At 55.6% G+C, this 21662-nt stretch overlaps 2 protein-coding genes and 1 long non-coding RNA gene across 4 annotated transcripts; 1 reads left to right on the forward strand and 2 right to left on the reverse strand.

Moving 5' to 3' along the window:
• Positions 1-34: 34 nt before the first annotated feature.
• SLC47A2 (solute carrier family 47 member 2) lies at positions 35-6104 on the reverse strand. 2 transcript variants are annotated; one of them, XM_064677935.1, is made up of 17 exons: positions 5904-6104; positions 5704-5805; positions 5451-5519; positions 5050-5198; positions 4903-4945; positions 4775-4819; positions 4302-4399; positions 4035-4132; positions 3382-3495; positions 3192-3259; positions 2821-2929; positions 2593-2668; positions 2445-2514; positions 2003-2135; positions 1545-1639; positions 969-1116; positions 35-574 (listed from the first exon to the last, which is right to left on the reverse strand). In XM_064677935.1, exons 1-17 carry the CDS (start codon positions 6102-6104, stop codon positions 354-356), a joined length of 1839 nt encoding a protein of 612 aa, XP_064534005.1. In that variant the 3' UTR covers positions 35-353. The 2 variants fall into 2 exon arrangements, with proteins under 2 accessions (XP_064534005.1, XP_064534006.1); XM_064677936.1 differs by lacking the exon at positions 969-1116 and having other exon boundaries at positions 440-574.
• On the forward strand, positions 1625-21430 carry LOC135425561 (uncharacterized). The gene is made up of 9 exons (XR_010435634.1): positions 1625-1727; positions 2300-4549; positions 5197-5838; positions 5995-6167; positions 6897-7012; positions 9968-10136; positions 10860-12550; positions 12862-15692; positions 17890-21430. It is a non-coding gene; the product is annotated as an uncharacterized LOC135425561 (long non-coding RNA).
• SLC47A1 (solute carrier family 47 member 1) lies at positions 7347-16789 on the reverse strand. The gene is made up of 17 exons (XM_064677937.1): positions 16662-16789; positions 14754-14855; positions 14241-14309; positions 13732-13880; positions 13530-13572; positions 12835-12879; positions 12337-12434; positions 12004-12101; positions 11563-11676; positions 11269-11336; positions 10873-10981; positions 10407-10482; positions 10054-10123; positions 9324-9456; positions 8893-8987; positions 8588-8669; positions 7347-8200 (listed from the first exon to the last, which is right to left on the reverse strand). Exons 1-17 carry the CDS (start codon positions 16764-16766, stop codon positions 7959-7961), a joined length of 1698 nt encoding a protein of 565 aa, XP_064534007.1. The 5' UTR covers positions 16767-16789; the 3' UTR covers positions 7347-7958.
• Positions 21431-21662: the final 232 nt, after the last annotated feature.

Below are 21662 nucleotides of genomic sequence, written 5' to 3' on the forward strand. Positions count from 1 at the left end.
CCCCTCAGCCTCCACCCAAAGGAGCCAGCCTGACTCCAGCTGGATTTATTCTTTATTGGGCATTTGTCACAGAGCAGCCATGTGAGCTGGGCTGTGCTCAGCTCTGGTTAGCTCTGAGCATGGGCTGGAGGGGGTCACCCACACGCTCAGTGTGTCAGGCAGCCTAGAGCAGCCTCAGGGCCCGTTCCCGAGCAATGTCTGAGCAGACGCTGCCGAACGCTGTCGGTGGCCCTTTGACTCCTGTGGGACAGGCCAGTGCTGAATTTTCTTGCTGGCTGGTCTGTGCTTTTAACATCTGTCCATCAGGAGGGGCTTTCACCACAAAACCAAGTCCCCAAAGTCCCTGCTGTGAGTCAGTGTTTGCTGGTCATCAGTTTTACGGCGATGCCGAGCGCGAGCACAGCGACGGCTGCAGCCACTGCCAGCCCACGCCGGATGATCAGCCCCTTGGTGACCACAGGGGTGGCCCGAGAGGAGATGGTAGAAGTGGCTTCCTGGAGCTCCAGCTGGTACGTCGAGCCCTCCCTCCTGGTGATGCCTGTGAGCACAACGTCGGTCTGCACATCCACTCCCGCTGCAAGGAGAACAGGACAGCGTCTCTGGGGGCTTTGGGGAGACTGAGGGGTTTCTTGGGAGGGTTTTGTCAGAGGTCTGAAAGCACGTTACAAACAACCCAGAGTGTGGAGATCTCCAGCTCTCAACAGAGCTTCAGTAGGACCTGGTGTCTGCAAGGTGAGAACTGCCCAGGGTGCTCGGAGGTTGGCCCTCCACCTCCTGCACCCTCCCCAGCCCGCACTTGTAATTACTGTTCTCCCAGTAACTGAGGGCATCACCAGCACTGCACTGCACCCCCTTTAGTGGGCTTGTTCCTGACATGTGAATCCCTGGGGACACTTCCTGGACCCAAACCCTTCACTGCACACAGTGCCCAGCTCCCCCATCCCACCATGCCCAGCTCCTGGTCATACCAACACTCCCCAACACCGCTCTGGCAGGGAGGTAAGTGTGGGGCTGGGGGGCTGATCCCACATCAGGAGGAAGCTCCTTGCAGGAGGGTTCAGGGCCCAGGTTTGGATCCTCAGGTGGTGGCTGGGTCACTCCTGCACGGCGCTGAGCCTGGGGAGGGAACGTGCTGGGTTTAGGCAGCGACATGTGGTGTGGGGAATCCCCACTGAGCAAGGGCAGTGTGCTGCCACTTATGGGGTTCAGGTCCAGGGAGACCCCGGAGCTGTTGGGGCACAAGGTGATGCTCAGGGCTGAAGGGCTGAGTGCTCTGTGCTTCATGTCCCCCAGCCAAGGGTGGCACCAGGCGGTGGCAGCAGGCACAGGAGACCTTGAGGCCACTGAGTGCATGTGCAGGAGGGAGCTGAACACTGGGATGTGAGTCATGGGAGCACTGGGTTTAGCTCAGGGCACTGGAGGACAGCGCAGGCCATAAGATTGAGCCCGTGCTGCTGTCTCATCACAGCCATCAGTGCCATCACAGCCAAGGCACTGAGGACCTTCCTGCTGGCAGGGCACGGCGCTGGCAGTGCCTGGATTACCTTCTCAGCTGCTTTCTTCCAGTCCATGCGGGAGATGTAGATGATGAAGCAGGTGCAGAGGATGAAGACACAGGCGAGCATGCTGAGCCACAGGCCTGCAGAGGGCACGCCAGTGTCAGCTGGGGTAAACCCAATGGAGACAGCATCTCGGGACAGCAGGTCAAGGACAGGGATGGCACCAAGGTCAGCAGGGACACAGGGATGGGGCGGTCATGGGTGCCTGCTGCAGGGCTGCCTGGCACACCTGGCAGCAGTTACTTCTTCCCAGTACGAGTAAAAGCTCTCAGCAGTTGCAGGGGCCAGCCCAGCCCAGCCCAGCGTGCCCTGTCCCCAGACAGATCTGAGGGAGGGCAGATCCGAGGCAGGGTCGTGGTGAGCCATCAGTGGAGCTGGGGGGAGCTGCATGTACCCGTGGGGGATTTGGGGGCGTGCAGAGCTGGGTGCCTGGGGGTCAGTACCTATGACGCCGATCTTGGCCACAAAGAGCAGTACAGCTGCCAGGGGCAGGCCCACACCATAGTAGCACACGGCGTTCAGGATGGCTCCAAACTTCTGCTTCCCGATGCCTCTGAGCACCCCCGCACAGGCACCCTGCAGGGAGAGGGAGAGGGGCTGGGGCAGAGACTGCCAACTCGGCTGAATTCAGGGCTGTGCTGCTTCCTGCAGATGAACCAGCTCCCCACCTCTGCCCCTTATTTCTGTGTCCCTGGCCAGTCCTGTGGGTCACCATCTCTTTATACACTGTATTTTCTAAGGGATGAGCCTGGGATCCCTGCAGGGTCCTGGTGTGGGCACCAGTGCTCACCTGCAGCCTGAGGGACCCTCGACCCACCGACCCATGATGCTACTGCTCAGCATCAAGGTGCCCTATGGAAAACAGCAGTATTGCCTGGGACTTACAGTTGTGGCTTCAAACAAGTGGAAGACAACATAGACAGGCATGACCCATGCCACCAAGTCAGCGATCTCCCTGAGGACAGAGACAAGGCAATGATCACTTTTGGGAACTGACCTCTGTGCACCGAGGCCAGGAGCTGGGGGCACTCACTTGTCCTTGGTGAAGATGTATCCCAGCACGTTCTTCGTGGAGGCTAAAATGATCCCCACGGCTATGCAGAACGCCCCTGGAAACAGAGCAAAGTGCTGAGCCCAGCCTGGCCATGATGCAGAACTGCTGAAGGGAGAGAGCAGTGGGAGAAGTGGCAAATGCTCCCTGCCCCTGCTCTACCTGGAAGGAGCCCAGAGGCAGAGGCTTCCCAGCGTGTCATGGACTGACCTGTGCAGAGCAGGCTGGTGGTGGAGGATCTCTTGGCTGTCTCGAAGTCTCCAGCACCCAGAGCATTCCCCACCTGCACACTGGCAGCTGTGCCGAGCCCCAGGGGGATCTGCAACCACAGGGCTGAGGCTCGTGTGTGTGTCTGGGTAACTGGGCTGTCACAGTGACAGTGCAGTAATGACCCACCAGAGAGGGGGACGGAGTTTAGGATTTGATTTGAGGCATCTCTGTAGGAGGGATAGGCAGGAGCAGAGAGAGGCTTAAGTGCAGACGGGGAAGATGGAGGTTTGCTGGAGCTGATTTTTGCTGGGTGCCTATCTCGGGACGGTCCCCATGGAGCCCTGATCTGTAATAATAACCCCAGTCCTTACCATGAAAGCAACGACAGACACCTCATAGATGATGGACTGGGCGGAGAGTTCGACAACGCTCAGCAGGCCTGGGGGAGAGGAAGGGGGTCAGTGCTGGCTGTGGGTTCCCAGGGGAGAGCTGCTCTCAGCCCCTGCAGCTGCTGCAGATACTGCTCTGGGTCATCTCCTGGCAGCTCCTCTCTCCACTGACCTATCAAGAAGCTCCCGATTTCGTAGGTCCACCACTCAATGCACATCATGAGCATGCTGGGGATGGCCAGGGAGGTGAAGCTGTCCCACTCCAGCAGGCACTCGCTGGACCAGCCTGCAGAGAGGAGAAACATCACCTGATGGATGACCAGACTGGACATGTGTTACACCCTGGAGAGCACCTGAGGCAGCTAGAGGTGCCATTCCTGTTCACAGCCACCAGGGCAATGCTCCTCAGCTCCACAGGACCTCCAGCAGCAGAGCTCCACCTACATGCTCTCCGATGTCCTGTGGGCCACAGGGCAGTGCAACCCTCAGCCCATCCCTCCCAGAGCAGAGTGTCTAAGGGCAACCTCGTGCTTACGTCTGTGCTCATCTGGCTTTGGGGCTGAACCCTTGAAAGCCTCAGCAGGAAGTTTCATTTCTCCAGAATTAATGTTTAGTGCCCAGCACGGGCCCTGCCAGCGCTCGTGCATGACGTGCTGCCACCGAAGCAGCTCTGTGGTACCCGGGGTGTGTGGGGCTGGGGTTAATATTTCACCATCGGGACAAACAGAGTTTGTCTTCCATCAGGAATGCTTGATAGAAGTGGTGGAAGTTTTATGGACACCTGGGTAAAGCGTGAACCAGAGGGAATGGGGGGGATGCCCTCACCTCCCCAGGTCTTCACGTGGAGTTTCCTGCCTATGATGTACAGGAACAAGAAAATGGCTTGCGAGTACTGAGCAACGGTGTTGGACCAGGCAGAGCCCCTGCAGAGGAAGTGAGAAAGGTCTGTCTCCATCCTCCTTAAGCCTCCCTGGCCTCAGGGTGCTGGGACATGACATCCTGCCATGCCCCTCTGAGCAGGAGATGCTCGGTGTTCTCTTGCCGCTGCCAGGTGCCACATTGTCCCCTCTGTGGGACACAGGTGCAACTCACGTGATGCCGAAGTGGAACACGTAGAGGAAGATGCAGTTTGCAGCCACATTGACGATGTTGCCGATGACTCCACTCAGCACCAGCGGCCACATGATCATCTGCAAAGAAGAGGGGACGGGGCCACAGTGTCTTCACACCTCCAGGAGGGAGGTGTGAAGGTCCCCACCAGCCCCAGGGCTCAGCGCCTTTCCCAGGCAAATAATGAACTTCCAGTGACGTTGCCTGCTTGGAAAACGAATGTGTTGGAGGTAAATCCCTGATGTGGGGAAGTATGAAGGGAGGTGGATGGATACACCTGGCTGTGGGGTGGGGTGATCTACGGGGTTAGAGCTGTTTTGGGGCACCTGGGCAGGGGTGGGGACAAATGCTGCCTCGTTGCTGGGAATGGTGAGCATGGAAAGCCTGGGTTCATGGTGGAAGGGAGCACTGAGCCGGGGCTGACCCTTCCTGGGTGTGAGGACTTCAGGACCTACCTGGTTCTGCAGGTATCTTGTCTCCAGGTTATACAGGAAAACCGCCTGCAAAGGAAATCGGTGGATGAGGTGAGCCAGTGCTGAGCAGTAGGAGTGGGATGGCATCCAGGGTGCCCACAGGGACTCACCGGGAGAGCAGGGACAAATGCCATCACATAGTGCTGGGTTAACCTGGGGGCACACAGAGGCAGGGTTAGGGAGGGGCAGGGCCATGGCCACCCTCCTCTCAGCCCCACCATGCTGGGGAGGCACAAGGGGCCATGGGACCACCTCACCTGGAGACCTCGGGGTCCTGCCGGATGAGGAGCATTAGCTGCTCGATGTTGATGAGGATGGCACAGCAAGGGAAGCAGCAGAGGAGGATGATGATGGTGGCACGCTGCAGGATCACCCCCACCCGCAGCAGGTTCTTGCTGCCATAGGTCTGCAAGGCGAAGAGGGCAGTGGTAAAGTCAGCTGGTGCTGGGGGATAGGGACCCCACAGAGCACAGAGCAGCCGTGACCACCCTGAAGACCACCCAGGAAGGATTTGGAGCATGGATCTCCCTGTTATGGGATTGCTACCCAGGGACAAGCTTTCCCAGCTCACAGGAGCAGCCAGGGCTCCATAGGGCATCATCAGCTGATGCTGGAAATCCCTGTGTCCCCAAGACAAGTGCCAGCATGTCTTACCCACCTGTGATATCAAGGTGTCACATGCTGAAGTCAGACCATAACCTACAGAGATGGCAGTAACATTTATAACCTGGGAACGGGAGTCAAGAAAACAAAGAGTGAAGGTGAGCATTTAAGACTTTCAGGTAGGGAGAGGGGTTAAAAGGAAGAGTGGCAATCTGAAATCTCCTGTCCTTTTCTGCTGCCATTCCTTTATCCCATCCCAGCATCAGCGGGCCAGGGGGGAGCTCGTGCCTGGCACTGGGAATGCTTACAGCGATGGCCAGCGTGACGGAGGCCAGCTCAACCTTGCCCAGGTGGCCACAGAATATGGAGCTAACGAGGTGTATCAGGAAGATCAGCAGCTGGATCAGGATCTAAGCACAGAGGAGAGGAGAGGAGAGGCGAAGGTTAGTGATGGAGGTGAGCAGGGGTGGTTGTGCTGGGGGGGGTATCTCTCCTCCCAGGTCCTTACCAGCGGCCCCGCCAGCACCAGCAGCTTCTTCACGTCCTCCCAGAAGTTATCTGGGACCAGGCGCTGAATCCAGTGGCGTTTCTTCTCACAGCTCCCGGGTGTGAGATTGTCCTGGCCGGCGGCCGCTGCCTCACCGTTCTCCTCGGGGAGGTTCTCTGTCTTCGTGCTGCCATTCTCCTCAGGAAGGTTCTCCGGCTTCATGCTGCTGCTCTGCCAGGGGAGTGGAACAACCCCTCCCTCCACGCTCTGTTAAACCACGGTGGGGTGAGCAATGTGTAACCACGGTGGGGTGAACTTCAGCCGGGGCCGGATGATCCGACCACACGTTCCCTGCTGCTGATGGGAAGTGTGGGCAGTGGGTCAGGGCAGGGCACAGAGCTGGGGAGCCCAGAGAGGGTCCTGGCAGTGCAGTGGAGCCCGGCAAGGCACTTACTGCCTGCCCTGAGCCAGCATAGGGGCTGAGCCATCCCAAATCTGCCCTGCAAGCCCTCGTACCTCTCTCCTGCTTCACCACAGCTCCACCAGCCAGTGGGCTGGAGGGTTGTCTTCCTCTTCCAGCAGCGAGGGAGGATTCTTGGATCTGTGTGTGGTCTCTGGTGAGCTGCTGCCGGCAGTGGTGGGGCCGCTGCCTGTCTCGGCCCCTCTCATCACAGTGACCAAGACAAGCCGGCCCCCTTGGCTCCAGCTGTCGGCCTGGCACAGCCCCACCGTGTCAGGTTTCACTGGCACAGCTCCCCCAGGCCAAATATAGTGTCCTTGGCCCACGGGGGAGGCAGGCAGAGGGAGCTGCTCTGCAGCTCAGACCTGCTCCTGCATGGAGCAGGAGGTGGGCTGGGGTAGCTCATGGGGGAGAGCGAGACCTCCCATCCCAAACCTCCTGGGATTCTGAGCAAGGCAGAGTCTGCCACAACCTCCCACAGCTGGGCAGAGGCCCTGGGTGTTGGGGATGATGGCAGTTTCAAGCTTGTTTACATCACATCTTTTCATTCCCAGCCCACAGGTAACCAGCACTCCGAGCCAGGGTGACAGGGAGGTGCCATCCATCTGCTTTACACGGGATTTACCTCCAAGGGCCCAGCATGTGCCACGTCTCAGTCACTCAGCTGCAGGTAAGAGCCTGGGACAGGGCCGGATGGACCCAGTGCTGAGGGCAGGCAGGGATGGGGAGTTGGCATTATGACATATGGCAGTTCTTTGGTGGTTCTGGAGGGCCGTGCAACACATCCACCCTCTTCCCTGGCACTCAGCGGTGCAGAAAGCAATTGAGGAGCACAAACCCTGCTTTTGTATTCGAGGGGAGCAGAGTGATAACACTATACTCAGAGCCAGCCCCAAACCTCAGGGTCAGAAGCCTGAGGCTTTGTCAGGCTGCACAAACCAGACCTATGTCTTTCCTCTTAACAGCACAGTCATGCCAATGACCAGGGTCATGCACACACCACATTAAACAGCCCAACATTTACTCAGAAAACTTCATTGTATCAAAATCCCACCTTACAAAAGTGCAAAGAAGAGTTGCTTTAGGCCCTGTGCCTGCCCCGCCACAGGGGGAGCAGGGCCAGGGGCCAGCAGCCAGCACCCAAATGGCAGCCAAACATCTTCCAGCTGAATCCACCTTGCCCTGCGCTGCCACAGCAGCTGCAAGTGGGCTCTGCCACGGCAAGATGCTGGCACAGGCCAGGAAATGTGCTGTGGGCAGCAGGAGCCCCTGCCATTAGCAAATGATATGGACAAATGCCCTCAGGGGGCAGGACAGCAGCAAAAGGACCCTGTCTCCTCCCGAGGTCAGCCCCGGGATACGCTCCCGCCTATCACCAGTGACATCCCAGTGCAACGCAGGAGAGGAACCAGCTCTCAAGCACTTTTTTTCCCAAGTGCCACATCTTCACCCCCTCTAAGAACTCTGACTGTGGGACAAAACATTGTGAGTTAACCAGAAACTGAGCAAAGGGACTTTTTGTAAAGAAGCGAGGGGGAATTCCTTCCCCGCACCATCCTCCTGGGACATCACCACGTGCCCTCCTGCTCTGTGCACACTCCCCAGAGTCACTGGCTCTAGCCATTGCCAGTCAGGAGCCGGACCAGGATGCCCACCAGCAGGACAGCCACAGCAGCAGCAGCAGCCAGCACACGGCGGAGGATCAGGGCCCTCCACGCCATGGCACGAGGAGCAGGGACAACAACAACAACGGGCTCCTCCTGTGTGATGAGCTCGTGGTCAGGTTGCCTCTCGCCCACCACGATGTTTTCAGGCAGGGCCACGGTGTCCACGGTGTCCGTGTCAACAGAGGTGTAATCTGTGTGACAGAGAGGCCAGTGCTGCAGGGAAGCTGAGCTGCCAAGTCAGGGGCTTCCAGCCTGATGCTACACAAGAGCCAGTGACAGTCCTGGGCATCCTTTCCCAAAGCTTGGGACACTGGGACATGCCCCAGCAAAGTGGCAGCTGCCCCCAGGTGAGGCAGACATGGGTTGGCAGCCCAGGCTCTTCCCTGGAGCAGCCAGCACGGTGACAGGGTATCTTGTACGCTGTCACTAAGGGCAGACCTGGGACCAGCACCAGGCACTGTGCTCTTTCCAGCCATCTGAGCCTGCAGGACAGACACGGCTGCCATGACTGGGAAGGAAAGGAAGGGGTTGGGTGGAGAATTTGGGCTCCCACCTCGGTGTCAGGCCCGGTTACATACCCACAGCAGATGTTTTGTTAGCAGCTGTGCCATTGGAGTTCACATCTTCCAGTTGTACTTTTGTTCCAGTTCGGACTTGAGCCTAAAAACACAGGGAAGAGTTGCTCTTCTCAGGGCAAGGGTGTCCTGCCCAGCCCAGAAAACTCTCCACTCTCCCAAGACAAGCATGCTTAGCACCAAATTGCTCCTCTGCTACAGGAGAAGGACAGATCCCAGTTCACTTCTGCCTCCTCCCAGAGGGCTGTTGCATTGTACTGGGACAGGAACTCACCCAGCACCTTTCAAGAGAGAAGCACAAGTCTCACCTCCTCTGCAGCTTTCTTCCAATCCATGCGGATGACAAAAGCCAAGAAGGAAAGGGCTTGCACAGAGATGCAAATGATCATCCCAACCCACAGACCTGCAGCAATGGAAAGTTACTTCAGGGACGGCTCAAGAAAAACTTGCCTTTGTCAGCTACTGCCACAAGCCCAGGGACCTCAGTGGGGTCAGAGTATTGCCCCATGTCCAACCCAGTCTCGATGGGAAAGGAAACAGCTCCTGGGGGAGCTGGGAGCAAGCCTGGATTTACTGGGACATCTCAGCCCCCATTTGATGGGGGGGTCTCAGTGCCTGCCCCAAACACACCAACATGTAATCCAGCCCCACTGATCCACAGGAAGATCCTGGCACGAGTTCCAAGGCTGGGCCTTTGCTCAAGGCAGCTCATCCAGTGCCAGGTGGAGGACACACGTACCCAAGACCCCCATCTTGGCTGCAAACATCAGTGAGACGCCGATGGGCAGGCCCAGGGTGTAATATCCGATGGCGTTGGCGATGGCACCCAGCTTCTGCTTCCCGGTGCCCCGCAGCACTCCCCCGCAGGTCCCCTAAGGAGGGCGGGCAGAGGGATCCCTGTCAGGTACCACCACAGCAGACCTGGGGCCTGGCACGGCCCTGGGAACAGGGGAACCCACAGCACTGAACTGCAAAGCCAGGAGGGAGCAAAGCCACGTCCTGGAGCACACAGTGTGGGGCTCCTGTTGCTCCAGCTGCCGACACCAACAGGCACCGCCAGCGGATCCCACAGAGCTTCCCATGCTGCCCAGGTCCCTCTCCCCAGGACACAACAGGAGGAAACAGGTCAAAATTACTACCTAATGAGTTTATGAGCACTGCCAGTATGCTGGGAGCACACAATATCTCTGAACACCCAGCTGCTCACTTGTGCTGCTTTGATAAGACAGTAAAAATCTGGAGCCTTGCCAGGGGAAAAGAGGAGGAAAAACTGGGCTGTTTGCAGCGATGCCAAGGGACAACTACAAGCACAGGGGACACCGAGGTACCACAATCAGCTGCTTTGACAGCTTATCAGTTGGTTTCTCTGCATCACTTTAACAGGTCAAGAGTGAGCTACAGGCAGCTTTGCACCCTCCACGGCACCCCAGCCTGCAGGGAGGAATCACTCCACACGCTGGAATACTCACTGCTGTCGCATCAAACAAGTGGAACGGACCAAAAATGATCATCACTTTGGACACCAAGTTAATGATCTCCCTGTTGGGAAGATGTATGTAGTGATCAGGGCAAGCAGCACCAAGGTTCCCACATATCTCCCTCAGCCAGCTGCGAAGGCTGATCCCAGTTCCCTGATCCCAGCCTGCTACCAGGGTAGTGCCCCAGTGTCAGAAACCTCTGTGCTTCCAAGCAACGGGAAGGAACCTTTGGGAACATGTTTGCCAGGTGGGGGTTTATGAACTCTTATCTGTCAGCAGCTTCTGGGATATAAATAACACCTTCCAAGAAGGTGATAATACTCGAGAGAAAGCTGTTAACGCACTTGTCATTGGTGTAGATGTATCCCACCACACCCCTTAGGCTTCCCAGTAAGGTTGCAACCAGCACAGCAAAAACTCCTGAAAAGAAAAAGAAATAGTCACATTGTTTCAAGGGCAGCACGTCCTGCTCCCAATCCAGGCCCAGACCTCAAAGGCTTCGTGTGATGGGGATTGGACTTGGCTGACCTCCAAGTGATACTGCAGCAGAGGACAAGTCTGTTTTCCTCAAGCTCTCCCCAGATACTCCCTCTGCCTTCTGGAGGGGGAGGGCGGAACGCTAAATTGCAGTTTTAACTACCAAAGCTTTTGCACCAGGCTCGTAACAGAAAAGAGCAGTCAGGATCTTGCCTTGCCTGAGGGGTCCAAACAAGTGGGGTTTGGGTTCCTATGGGGGGTCCCCAGCCCTGTGAGAACTCAACTATTTGCTGATAATTGCCCTTCATTCCCCTCTGCAGGACCTGAGCTCACCTGTGCACAGCAGTGCAGTGATGCAGGAGGTCTTGGCTTGCACCACATCCCCCGATCCCAAGGCATTGCCCACCCTGACACTCGCAGCCACGCTGATGCCCAGAGGCACCTGAGCAGCAGGAGACAAGAGGAGGTGAGTGGCAGCAGAGCCTGCAGTGACAACAGAGCCTGCAGCAATTTTTTTCTTCTCCAGAGGGGAATTTGGGACAAACTGGGCACGGCTGCAGTAAAGGGATTTTCCATCTGCAGCACACCCTGCATGTGCAGCTGCTGTGGCAGGTCTGAGAGGCATCACCTGCCTGGTACTGCCCCCTGTTCCCACCTCAGATTGACCACAGAGCCACTGTTTGGGGGCTGCTCCCAGGCTGTTTGGGGTTTCCTACACCCAGCTCTTACCGTGTAGGCGGCACAGGCGAGCTCGTAGATGATGGATTGTGCACCCAGCTCCACCACACTGAGCAGCCCTGCAAAAGATTCATCACCTCCTTTGTTTGCTGACAAGGAGGCAGCGACTACAGGGTTCCCACTGAAGGGATGGGAACACCTGCAGTGTCCTGCAGACCCGGTCCTGTAGGTGAGGAAGCTGCTGGCAGGAGGAGCTCTGGGGACACAGTCAAGAAGCAGCCACCAGAGCAGGTACAGCTGTAAGGCAGCCTGTTGAACCACAGGAAAAAGAGGATTTGGACTCACCAGCCAAGAAGCCCCCAATCTCAAAGGTCCACCACTCAATGCACATCATGATCATGCTGGGCACTGCCAGCCAGATGAAGGAGCCCCAGTCCAGGAGGCAGTCCCTGCTCCAACCTGCAACGAGGATGTGAAGCAAAATGAACACATGTTCTCCCTCTCCATCCCCAAAGGGGAACCATATGCTCTTCTGGACAGTCTCAGAGGACAACCATCACTGCAGCTCACAGGACACCTGCCTAGGATTGCTGCTATGCCATGCTGCATTCCTGAGACAGGATGTTCAACAAGAATGTATTTGGAGCTACAGTAAAGGCCTTGAGGACATGACTTCAGCATCTTCCCACTGTGAGGGGATGACAATCCCTTTGTCAGATGCTGGTGACTGTGCCAAATTCCCAGGGTCAGACACTGGTATTCTGAAGGATTAAACTATAACAGTACCTCCCCAGGTCTTCACATGGATCTTCTTCCACCACATGTAAAGGAAGAGGAGGATGGCCTGGGTGTACTGAGAAACAGTGTTAGCCCAAGCAGAGCCCCTGCAGAGGGAGATAGGCAAGTTACAAGTGACATCCTTCCCAATCTCCTCAGCTACAGCAGGAGAGACCCAGTGAGTCTTGCTCAAGCCTTGTACCACACAAGCCTTGCTCCCTCCAGCCTCATCTTTGCAGGCTGGTTGTCTGGGGGCAGAGGGTGGCAGAACTGGGCACCCAGGACACCCCCCCAGCCTTGAGCACACAGGGAGAGACTGTGACCACCCCTGCTCACACTTACACCATGCCCAGCTTCAGTGCATAGAGGAAGAAGGCGTTCATGGCCACGTTGAGGATGTTGGCTGCAATCCCGGTCAACACCTGAGGCAGAATGATCGCCTGGAAGCCAAGGAGGGACTTTGGACTTTGATTCCCCAGTGCTGCCCAAGCCCCATCCAGTAAACACAAGGGAGAACTTCAGCAGTGCCCAAGGAGAAAGCCAGCTCCTGTTCCAGGTAAGGCTGAGCTGTGTTAGACATGCAGGTGACGTGCAGAAGGTGACATGCAGGGCTTAGGAGCTGGTGCAACCCATAAAACAGAGTTGGGAAGTAGCCATAGGGAAATGGAGCCAGCTAAGGGTGGTTCCTGTGAGCTCTCCCAGGGCCAGCTGGGGGGCTATACATCACACAATGCTCAGCCCAGCTCTCCCAAGAACAGGATGAACTCAGATCCCCAACTTTATCCATGTTCCTGGGAATACCTTTAATGTACAGCCCAGAACTGGCTGGTTATACAATACCTGACTTAGTAAATATCTTGTCAGCAGCTGGTACAGAAACGCCGCCTGCAAGAGTCAGGATTCAGTTCATCATCAGACCATTGAACACTGACAGACCAGTCCCCCCACCACCTTCTTGGGGTGCCCCAGCCAGCACCTTCCCGACACCCCGTTCCTGTGCTCTGTCTGAAGTGTGGCACCTGCCAGCACTGCACCTAAAAGTGTAACAGAAGACATCTCCCATTCCCACTGGGAAGAGAGATCAGTCTCCAGATGGGAAATCTCCAATGCTTCCCCATCAGCCTGAGAAAGCTTGGAAAGCTTAGAAGAAAGGATAAACCTACAGACCCTTATTCCACAGGGATACTGTTCCCTGCCTTAGAGAAGTCGGAGTAACCAGCTGGAGCCCAGCAGCTGTGTGTGAACAGCAAGCTCCAGCCTTCATTTTGGAGCTAAGAGTGAGCCTGGAGCCCCTGGTTCCAATATCCGCTACCACTTGTGTGGCCACAGCAAAAGCCTTTGCACAGGAAGATCAGAGACCTCGTGTTTGCTGGTCCAGCAGCTGCTGGCCAATGCACATCTGTTAAGGCACAAAGTCAAGGGACACACTGTAAAACCCTAAACCTGCCCTGTGAGCCACACAGCAAAGGCCTTCCCTCCTTTCCTTCATGTTACTAAGGGACACAGAGCTTCTAACAGCTTTAGCAGAGACTTACAGGAAGTGCTGGAATGAAGATCATCACGTAGACCTGAGTTAACCTGGAAAGAGAGTTGTTTCCCCAGTTGGTATTACAGCAAAGCAAGAGCCAAGCCAAACAGCGTTGTGCTCAAGCACCAGAGAGGCTTGATTTCAACACTACAGAGCAACCCACCCACAGCAAAAAGCCCGATCCAGAAGGGCTGGATCTCACCCCTGACCTGGAGACCTCGGGGTCCTGTCGGATGAGCAGGAGGATTTGCTCAGTGTTGACGAAGAGTGCCCAGCAAGGGAAGCAGCACAGCAGCAGGATGAGGGTGCCCCGCTGCAGGATGGTGCCCACCTGCTTCAGGTTCTTGCTGCCATACATCTGAGCGAGGAGAGAGAGGACCAAGGTGGGGGTCTCAGGGAGCCAAAGGGTCTGGGCAAACTCTTAGGGCAACAACAGGCTGATTAAATGCATTTCCCACATCCTGCAGCGGTGAATGCCAGGCTGGTTGGGTGTCACTGGCCTTCAGGTGGATTGCACATCCCTTTGCTACCCAAAGGGACCCAGGGCTCCCTGAGGGAGCTCCAAGGAGGGAGCAGGCTCCAGCCAGGGTGTCTGTAACCCTGTTCTGTCTGGAAGCTGCCACCCCCCTGCTCTTTGTGCCCAGATCACACTGCACAGGAGGCGAGACAGCACCAGGTAATCACCATCAGGCACAGGAAAGGGGGAGCTGCCACTGACCTGGGTCATCAGAGTGTCACATGCTGAGGCTAAACCAGACCCGATGGAGGTGCCTGTCACGTTGATAACCTGGAGGAGAGACAGGGATTCTGGCCCAGAGCACTGAGTCCCTCCCAGCTGGGTGGGTAGACAGTTCTGCTACAAGTTTTTGGGAAGTTTCCAGCCCTTCTCTATTTCTCAGAATAACAAATCTTGTTAACTAAATAGACTCTTCTCCCCTCTGCTGGGGAAAAGGATCCTCTAGGAAGGGGTGAGTATCTAAAGGACCAGTGCTGCTCCCAGCCCAGGTGCTGGCCTTGCACTGGCACAAGCACTGCCTGCTCAGCTCCCCTCTCCTGCCTGTGCTCAGGGCAAAAGGTAGAATATTTTGGTGGGTGTGATGTCTGTGTTGCATCAGGCTGTGCTGATGCACAGGGCCCTCACACATACGTTCCTACAGGTTTGAGGTGGGTTTTTTTTTGTAATACCTAATTTGTGTGTTTTAAATCCGAGGGGAATTGGAGTGATACGTACGGACACAGCCAGTGACACGGCATCCAGCTCAGCTTTCCCCAGGTGGCCACAGAAGATGGAGCTGACCACGCTGATCAGGAACCCCAGCAGCTGGGAGAGGAACTGGGATGAGAGGAGAAGGAAACAGTGAGATGAGGACCCATTAGGGCTTGTGGAACATCAGCCCTCCCCCAGGAGCTGGCCTATGAACAGCCAGGTTTCCTGGTGTTTCGGTCTATGCCTCCAGGCCAGGGCTCTGCTGTCCTGGGAACCTGTCCCTGCTTGCCAACACTGCTGGGGTGTGGGAGGCAGCTCTGGGACTCACCCAGGCTCTCCGTGGCTTTGTGTTTCAAAGCAAACATCTACCTGCCCTGTAGTATTTTGGTGTTACACACCCAATCTGCCAGATGACCTCATTTACGGGAGGCTTAACGGCTTCACTAGAAATCCTCTTTCCCAGGATGAAGGTTGCAGAGAGAGGAAAAATAAAACGTCCCAATGCTTTTTTCACATTTGCGTGCATCTGTGGAAAACTATCCTCCAAAACCACAACATCCTCTCCTCCTGGAGATACGCCAAGGCCATTCTGTGTGTTCCTCTCCAGGGCCTACAGCAAAGTGCATCGCAGAGATTGCACTCCAAACGTCATTTTCCCTTGGCAAGAGGATGTCCCTTCTACAGGCGTCCAGGGCACAGAGTTGTGGCACAGCTCAAACCAGATGGTAGGTGTTAGAGATGTTCTTACCCACTGAGGGGTGGGTACAACTGGAAACCATGCCCAGGGTCTGCTTGTGCTGCTTCCCACCCAGCAGCTGGCAAGCCAAGAGCCCAGCACCGCTGGAGAACCAGCTCTGTGGGGTCAGAGGAAGAGCAGAACAAACCCTTCTCCTCTGCAGACCTCCCACTGCTGCCTGCAGGTGCAGTCCTGCTGCCAGGCCCAGGCATGCTGGACCTGCTGCTGTGAGTAATCCCCACGGGAGGGTCCGTTTTGTACCTCCATGACCATCCCAGCACAGGGTTTGACATGAAATGATCAGTAACTAACGGCAGCTGCAGGTTTGGGTTTGAGGTTGTCTGTGCACGTGGAGGAACAGGCTGTGCCACAGGTGGGACAGTTGAGGGGACCGAGGGGGCTGCTTGTGTTCAGCTACAGAAACTGAAACCAGCCTGTACTTCCCCTGCTGACTGATCTCAGCAAGTCAGTGCTTTGATGTCAGGGAGGGTGTCTCTGAGAAGTTTAGCAGTTATTTACCAGATAAAGCAGAAGGTTAAAAGCACAAAACTTCACGTGCAGTTGATTCAGACCGGGGCTGTTGGTGCGTGCTTCCCCTTGCAGAAGCCTCTGCAAAATGTGTTCAGCACTGTCTGTGCTGACTACCCAAGGGTGCATCTCCCTCCAAAGGGTGCATCAACCTCCAGTTCCAGTCCAGGGAGGACTTCAGGACAGTGAGTTATAAGGTACCTTTGCACCCAGAGCCTGCTCCAAGGGCTGGCTAAGGAGCTGACACTAAGCAAAGAGATTTGCTTGTCACCCAAGGGTAACGTGGCAGTGCCGGGGCTGTAGCCTCGTTCCACACAGCAGTTTAACAGCTTAACCCCCTTACACCCCGAGCCCACCGCTCCTCTTCCACAGCCGTATCGCAGGGCAGCACGGACCACGCCGGGCAGCAGCAGGAGCTCTTGGGGCGAAGAATAAGCATCTGGGCGCCAGCCAAGGTACGAAGGGTGGCGGTTTAACCCTGGCTGTGCCTGCAGCAGCCGCGGAGGGACCAGGTTGGCCCCGTCGCGGGCGAAGGGCATATCCGCGGTCGCGGAGCCGGCTCCGGGTGGCCGAGCCCCCGCCGCGATCCCCCGGCCCAGCACCTCCGGCGGGAGGGCACCGTGTCCCCCGCGCGTGTCCCCCGCATCCCTCCCCGCCCCGGCTCTCACCACGGGCCCCGCCAGCCGGGCCAGCTCGCAGCACTCCCGTCGGGCGCCCGCGGGCAGGAGGCTCCGGGCGCCCCGCAGGCACCGCACGGCCACCCCCGCCGCCATGGACCGACCGCCAGCCCCGCCCGGCCCCGCCGCCCGCCTTATGGGCACGGGCGGGGCCGCCTCCCGCCCGCGGGGCCGCGGCGCTGTGGGCGGTGCGGGGGATGCTCGGCGCGGAATGGAACGGCACGGTAGGGTCATGTCCGTGATCCGGCTCAGGGCCGGGAAGCTGGAGTGGGACACACCACACACGCACACACACAGAAACACCCGCCGCGCTCTGCCCACGTGTGCGGGGATGGGGACTCGCCACACACACACACACGTGTTGGCCAGAGCCGGAGCGCTCCGTGGGGTTTTGGGGGGCGTTGGGGACACTCCTGTGAGGGGGAGCATGGGCTGGAGACTTCCCGTTTGTGTTGGTGCGGGGTTTGGGGACCTGCTGCGCGGGGAGAAGGCCCCCCCCCTGTTTGCTCACCGACATCTGCAGCTCTCCTGCTAATCGGCTGTGGGATGGGGACCCTCTGAGGAGACCACACACGTGTTGGCCAGGGATTCACCAGAGGTCCAGAGACCCCCAGGTGGTGGCTATGGACTGGGGACCTCCTTGGGGGGGTGATGGCTTAGGACCCCCTACGTGCTGGCTGTGAGTTCCAACACAGGGGTCTCTCAAAGGCAGGGACATCTGAGCACAGATGCTCCCAGACCAAAGGAATGTCCCCTCTGCCACGTGCATCGTGGTAACAGTGGGGGCAGCTGGCTCTGGGCACCTTCCTCCTCTCCTCCATCCACCCACCAGTACCCCATGAGCAGGGTGACCTGGGATTGTCCCCCAGTCCAGGGATTCCCAGCCAGCAGGCCAGTGCCCAGTGGTGCAGCTGGTGTGGAGATTGGAATGGCTGGGCTGGGGTGGCCGTGGCCGTGTTTGCCCATCACCTGGCAAGAAGGAGTTTTTGGTTTGGGTGGGAGCTTGGGTTGTTACAGGATTGAAATTCTACCTAAGTGCAGGTGCTTGTAACCAAGTAGCTGTAACCAAATCTATTGCTAATGCACGGAAAATTACAGTGGAAGGTGGGGCTTGGTTTTCCGACTGTTTAAATACTGGCCTGGTGCCTTATAACTGTTGTGTCACCAGCTAGAAATGTAAAATCTTGTTAATGTTTCACTTTTCCCCTTGTTCCTTCAGGTATGATGTGACATCGTGAAAAATTGTATAGTAGTAGTGGTGAGTCATAGCCACAGTCATTTTGATTTTACGTGCCATGATGAAATCGGGGTGTTTCAGGACAAGAGAGTGCTCCTCTCCATGGTCCTTCCTTCCCCTGTGGCCAGCAGAGCAGTGGGTGTTGGATGCATGTGCCAGAGCCTGTGCTGCCTGTGGGATGGTGCTGCAGGGGCAGCTATGAAGAAACAGAAGTAGTTATCAGCAAACGGTGTGTCCTGGCTGGTGGTGTGACTGTCACCAGCCCGGCTGTGAGATGGCCAGAGTGTTCCTGAGGCGCCGTTATCTCCTCTGGAGGCAGAGGGAAGTGATAAGACTCAGATGGTGCCATTCATGGTCCCTCAACAACCAGTGCAAGTGTGAGTCCCTTTGAAGTTTACTGGTGACCCTGCTGAGATCAATACCCTTGGCTGGCAAAGAGTGGGGAGAGAATCAGGCAGAGACCCGGGAAAAAGGACTTTGAAAATAAAAAGCCGTATCTTTTCAGGCTCGGGGGAGAAATGTTATCTCCCAGCCCCAAGAGCCAGGTCCTGGGCTGGTCCCCAGAGAGCCAAACACACACAAGAAGGGCTGTGATTGAAATCCCTCTCCTTGTGTTTTGCTGCTGCTGTTTGAAACCAACTCTTTGCTTTCAGAAGTGCTGTTTTGTGTTTCTGCAGTGACATGTGAATCCCAATCTTGCTGGGAAGCAGGAGAATGGGCACCCCAGGATCTGGTCTGATGTGCCCTGAGGCCTCCCTCATCACTGGCAGGACAGACTGGGTGCTGGCTCAGCCTGCCCCCTCTCAGATGGGCCTATGAGCTGCCAAGGGGGATGTGGATCTGTGCAAACTCTCAGGCTGAGCCCTGCCCTGGCGCTGGATGGCCCCACATTCACCCCTTCTCTTCCTGTGTCAGCGACAAGGACCTTGCCAGCTGCCTGACAGGATTCAGTGGGGCTCATCTGCTGGAGCCCCCAGACGATGAGGAGGGTCAAAGGTAGCACAAGCTGCCCTCAGCAATCCGGATATTAACAGGGTTGCAACACCAGTTAGAAGAATTTGAAGGGTCAAATTCCACCGGAGTGTAACATCGTTGAACTCGGCTGTTTTAGACCTCCAGCGAATCTGGAGCAGCGTTTTGGAAGGGTGACACCTTAACACAGACCTGTTTAAAGGAGTTAATGTGTGACTGGCCCCAAACCAGCTGGAGCAGGCAGATGGCTTGCCCTGCTGGAGCTGGTTTTGGCAGCTGGGACCCTGTGCAGTTCTCAGCGATGCTGATGTGAATCCAGAAGAAAGCAGCTGAGAGCAGAAGGATTGCAGTTGGCTTGCACCATCTGCAGAGCAGGATTAGCCCTTTTTTTATTGCAGATTCCCAGAAGATGGCTACCCTGGGCTTTCTCTGGATATGTATGTCCATATTCTGAAATGCAGCCAACATCCTGCTACTAAAATAAACCCCACAAATGCGCCATGTCTGGAACCGTCGCGATTAAGAGCTACCAAATAAGAAAATAGTCAGGACACAATGGATTTATGTCAAACACTGAACTGTTTGAAGTGTGTCCCTTTCCTTTAAGAGACCCTACTGCTGGCTAGTGTCCAGATGCCATGGAAAATCCGCTCCCCTCCGTGCAATGTGGAATTCAGGATACAGCTAAATTAAACACTAAAGAGCCTTTTGCAGTCAAATTAGGTTTTGTTTGTGTCACACTATAGGATCAGCTGATGGGTGTATATCCCCCAGCTTGGTGTCATTGGTGCTGGGCAGAAGCCACAAAGCCTGATGAGCTCGGAATCACAGAATCATTTAGTTTGGAAAAGCCCTCTGAGAGCGAGTCCAGCCATTAACTCAGCACTGCCAGGTTACCCCGTGTCTGTGAGCGCCACATCCACGCGGTTTTCGAACACTTCCAGGGATGGCGACTCCACCACTGCCCTGGGCAGCCTGTTCCAGGGCTGGACAACCCTTTTGGTGAAGAATTTTTCCCAAATACCCAACCTAGACCTCTCGGGGACATTTCCTCTTGTGCTATCACTTGTCACCTGGGAGAAGAGACCCCCCCACACACCTGGCTACAATCTGTTTCCAGGTAGTTCTATAGCACGATAAGGTCCCCCCTGAGCCACTTTTTCTCCTCGGTCCCATCCCGGGGTGGCTCGTGCGCGGTGTCCCCGGCAGGTGGCACTGGAGCCCCGCAGGTCCCTCCAGGCGCTCCCGCAGCACCGGGAGCAGCACCGAGGACGGGAGGGGACGGAGAGGGGGGAGATCCTGATCCCCTTTTCCAGCCGTTCTTGTCTCCGCCCCTCGGGCTCAGCACTCTGACCCTGCCTCGTTCCGTGAGTATTCGTAACTTTCCGTGCCGACAAGACCCTAATGGGCATCGGGTGTTTGTTAAAAATCCGGGGGAAATCACAATGTTTGCCAAATATGGTCCAAATATATGCCAAATATTTGGCAAATACTTTGGAAGAATGTTTGCTAAATAGTGAAAAATGCAATATATACTAGTCGAAGGGGATGCAATATGAAAAAAACAGTACACAGAAAAAAGGAATAGGAGTTAGAAAATTGCAGGTGGGCACTATATAGACAAGAAACTGCTTGTTAAAAGCCCTGGGGTGTTGGCTTTCTAATACCAATGTCTCAAGTTGGTTCTCAAATGGGCAACCTGAAGCCATGATTTTGCTGTGGAACCAGCACCTAGGCAGGCACTCAGCCACTCACCATGGTGTAACCTCAGTTCAGTCACACCTCACCTTGTGATTTTGTTCAGTAATAACAGCTGCTTTTTATTTCATTGTTCCTTAAGAGAGAGAAATGCTTTTGACTTGTTCTGTATTTCAGAGCATCTTCCTCCTGCTTTGTTCACTAAAGATGGGGCCAGACATATTAACTGCAGTTGTAAATATTATTTTTACAACAGCAGAATATTTATCTTGCTGCATGGGTTGGTCGAGTTCGGGGCTACAGTCTTAAAAAACAGCTTCCCTGCCCTGAAGAGCCCAGATACTTAATTAAGGCAGATAAGGCAGGATAAATAAAAACAAGACAAAACTCCTCTTGCTTTGAACCACCTCTAGGGAGCAGGTCTTGGCAAAAGAAAAGAGGGATTGTAAAGCTGCAATAATAATAATAATGATAATTAATTGTATTTATAAAGCATCCCCTAATGGCTCTGGATGCTACACAACGATTTTAAATACAACTGAAAGCAGCAACCATCACGAGAAGCCAAATAAGGAAGGGCTTTAAAAATAAAGGTGTTTTTTACAGTAGATATTAAGGTTTCAGTGGGCTGGTTTGGGGCTCTCCTGCAGCGTGGACACACGGACATCAGTCGGAAGCAGGTGAGGATCCTGCAGTGAATTTCACAGGCTTGCAGATTGCAGGCTTTGATTGCAAAGAGCAAATACATTTTGCAGCCTGGTTTGCATGTCACCATTTCTGCTTTATTTCATTTCTGTACTCCAGCCAGCCAGACTGTGTAACTCAACACAGCCCAATTTACTTTTATATTTCTACATTGGCTTGCAGGTTTTTCTGCCCTCATTTGTTAGGGGTAAACATGTATTTACGTTTGATTTTGAAAATAAAGAAGGGAAACACTTGTTCTGAGGGTTTTGGGAGGGCTGGTCCAACCCTCACCACCACATGGGGCCAGCGGGATGTCACAGCACGGTTTGGGTTGGAAGGGACATTATTGTTCCACCCTCCTACTATGGGGTGGGAGATCTTCCACTAGAGCAGGTTGC

The sequence above is a fragment of the Pseudopipra pipra genome, chromosome 21 (genome assembly GCF_036250125.1).
Source record: "Pseudopipra pipra isolate bDixPip1 chromosome 21, bDixPip1.hap1, whole genome shotgun sequence".
Lineage (NCBI taxonomy): Eukaryota > Metazoa > Chordata > Aves > Passeriformes > Pipridae > Pseudopipra > Pseudopipra pipra.

Coding starts and splice junctions, on each gene's coding strand:
- SLC47A2 (XM_064677935.1), bottom strand. CDS start 6,104: ATGAAGCCGGAGAACCTTCCTGAGGAGAATGGCAGCACGAAGACAGAG. Junction 5,520..5,703: donor CCGTCACGCTGGCCATCGCT/GTAAGCATTCCC, acceptor TCCCGTTCCCAG/GTTATAAATGTTACTGCCAT. Junction 4,820..4,902: donor CATTTGTCCCTGCTCTCCCG/GTGAGTCCCTGT, acceptor TTTCCTTTGCAG/GCGGTTTTCCTGTATAACCT.
- SLC47A1 (XM_064677937.1), bottom strand. CDS start 16,766: ATGGCGGCGGGGGTGGCCGTGCGGTGCCTGCGGGGCGCCCGGAGCCTC. Junction 13,881..14,240: donor GTGACACTCTGATGACCCAG/GTCAGTGGCAGC, acceptor CTCCTCGCTCAG/ATGTATGGCAGCAAGAACCT. Junction 9,457..10,053: donor ACTTGTTTGATGCGACAGCA/GTGAGTATTCCA, acceptor CGCCCTCCTTAG/GGGACCTGCGGGGGAGTGCT.